This window comes from Oncorhynchus masou, chromosome 13 (assembly GCF_036934945.1).
Source record: "Oncorhynchus masou masou isolate Uvic2021 chromosome 13, UVic_Omas_1.1, whole genome shotgun sequence".
Taxonomy (NCBI): Eukaryota; Metazoa; Chordata; class Actinopteri; order Salmoniformes; family Salmonidae; genus Oncorhynchus; species Oncorhynchus masou.
In genome coordinates, this window is record NC_088224.1 from 2,858,954 (window position 1) to 2,861,453 (window position 2,500).

Sequence of the window (2,500 nt, forward strand, 5' to 3'; positions counted from 1 at the left end):
GAGAGAGAGAGAGAGAGGCAGAGAGAGAGAGAGAGAGAGGCAGAGAGAGAGAGAGAGAGAGAGAGAGAGAGAGAGAGAGAGAGAGAGAGAGAGAGAGAGAGAGAGAGAGAGAGAGAGAGAGAGAATCCTTTTTTCACTGATTCCCCTGGATAAAGACTTCTGTATGGTTTTATTCAGTCTGTGGTATTTATTCACCCCCCCCGCCCCAGTGCCTTGTGGGGGTAACATCACGTCAGACAACGGGACTATCTTCTCTCCTGGTCATCCGGAGGAGTACCCCAGCTCTGCTGACTGTACCTGGCTGATCACCGTAGCAACAGGCCTGGGTGTCAGACTCAACTTTACCCTGCTGCAGGTCCACGGGCCACATGACTTCATCACTGTCTGGTGAGTATTTATATAAACCTTTATTTAACCAGGGAAGGTTCATCAGGCAGCAATCAGACAGACAACAGAAGCACACAGATAATCTGCAGGCATAACAGATTCATCAAATGATATGCTGTTCCAGTCTTAGTGCACTACTGTTGACCAGGGTCTCCGATAAACAGCAGCAGTGTAAAAAGAGGGGTGGCGGGGAGGCACATAGTGCAAATGGCCCGGTATTATGGTACAGAGTCAATGTGTCAGTGTGCGGTGGGACCAGTGTTGAGGTATGTGAGATAATTATGCGCATGAAGGTCAAAGTGACTATGCATAGATAACAGAAAACAGCAGCAGCGTAGTGGGGGGGGGGGGGGTGTGGAAACAGTCTGGGTAGCCATTTGATTAGCTGTTCAGGAGTCTTACGGCTTGGGGGTAGAAGCTGTTTAGAAGCCTCTTGGTCCTAGACTTGGTGCTCCGGCACCGCTTGCCCTGCGGTAGTCGAGAGAACAGTCTATGACTGGGGTGGCTAGAGTCTTTGACAATTTTTAGGGCCTTCCTCTGACACCGCCTGGTGTAGAGGTCCTGGATGGCAGGTAGCTTTGCCCCAGTGATGTACTGGGCCGTACGCACTACCCTCTGAAGTGCCTTGCGGTCGGAGGCCGAGCTGTTGCTGTACCAGGCTGTGATAAAACCGGTCAGGATGCTCTCGATGTTCCAGTTGTAGAACCTTTTGAGGATCTCAGGACCCATGCCAAATCTTTTTAGTCTCCTGAGAGGGAATAGGTTTGTTGTTCCGTCTTCACGACTGTCTTGGTGTGTTTGGACCATGTTAGTTTGTTGGTGATGTGGACACCAAGGAACTTGGAGCTCTCAACCTGCTCCACTACAGCCCCGTCGATGAGAATGGGGACATGCTCGGTGCTCCTTTTCCTGTAGTCCACAATAATCTCCTCTCCTTAGTCATCTCCTTAGTCTTGGTTACGTTGAGGGATAGGATGTTATTCTGGCACCACCCGGCCAGGTCTCTGACCTCCTCCCTATAGGCTGTCTCGTCATTGTCGGTGATCAGGCCTACAGGGGTTGTGTTGCGTCTGCAAACTTAATGATGGTGTTGGAGTCGCGCCTGGCCATGCAGATATGGGTAAACAGTGAGTACAGGAGGGGACTGAGCATGCACCCTTGTGGAGCTCCGGTGTTGAGGATCAGCGTGGCAGATGTGTTGCAACCTACCCTCAACACCTAGGGACGGCCCCCAGGAAGTCCAGGATCAAGTTGCTGTGGGAGGTGTTTAGTCCCAGGATCCTTAGCTGAGTGATGAGCTTTGAGGGCACTATGGTGTTGATACATCAGCTCTTTCTCTCTTCATACATCTTTATGTACATATTCTTTATCCCCTTACACTGTGTATAAGACAGTAGTTTTGGAATTGTTAGTTAGATTACTTGTTGGTTATTACTGCATTGTCGGAACTAGAAGCACAAGCATTTCGCTACACTCGCATTAACATCTGCTAACCATGTGTATGTGACAAATACATTTGATTTGATTTGTTGAACGCTGAGCTGTGGTGCTTTGATGGCACCCAGTAGATAAGGGAGTCAATAAAAATTAAGTTAGTTTTTTTATAACTTTGCCAAGGGAAATATGTGTCTCTAATATGGTCATACATTGGACAGGAGGTGAGGAAGTGCAGCTCAGTTTCCACCTAATTTTGTGGGCAGTGTGCACATAGCCTGTCTTCTCTTGAGAGCCATGTCTGCCTACGGCGGCCTTTCTCAATAGCAAGGCTATGCTCACTGAGTCTGTACATAGTCACAGCACATAGACTGTCTGAAAAAAAAATCTGTGAAGTAAAAACATTTTTAAATATATATTTTTTTATACCAAGTTACACTTCTCAAAACAAAAGGAATTGGTGGAATGAACCAAATCTCAACGCCACTGAGCCTCTGACTGGGTCTGTTATGGGCGTTTCAACTAGGGCCAGGGATCTCTCAATACAGTATCATCACAATGCTTATATGCTGATATGATATGAATTGAACCTCGCACAACACTCACGAATCTATTGAGAGAACCAAGAGAGAACCATTAAAATTAAATTACAAATGAATCATGAAAATAATAGTGATGA

General features: G+C 47.1%; 1 protein-coding gene across 1 annotated transcript in view; it reads left to right on the forward strand.

The window, feature by feature from the left end:
• LOC135551653 (CUB and sushi domain-containing protein 2-like) overlaps nt 1-2,500 on the forward strand; it is a 947,993-nt gene that overhangs the window by 771,691 nt on the left and 173,802 nt on the right. The window contains 1 exon segment of the mRNA XM_064982833.1: nt 210-387. Coding sequence (XP_064838905.1) covers nt 210-387 — 178 coding nt within the window.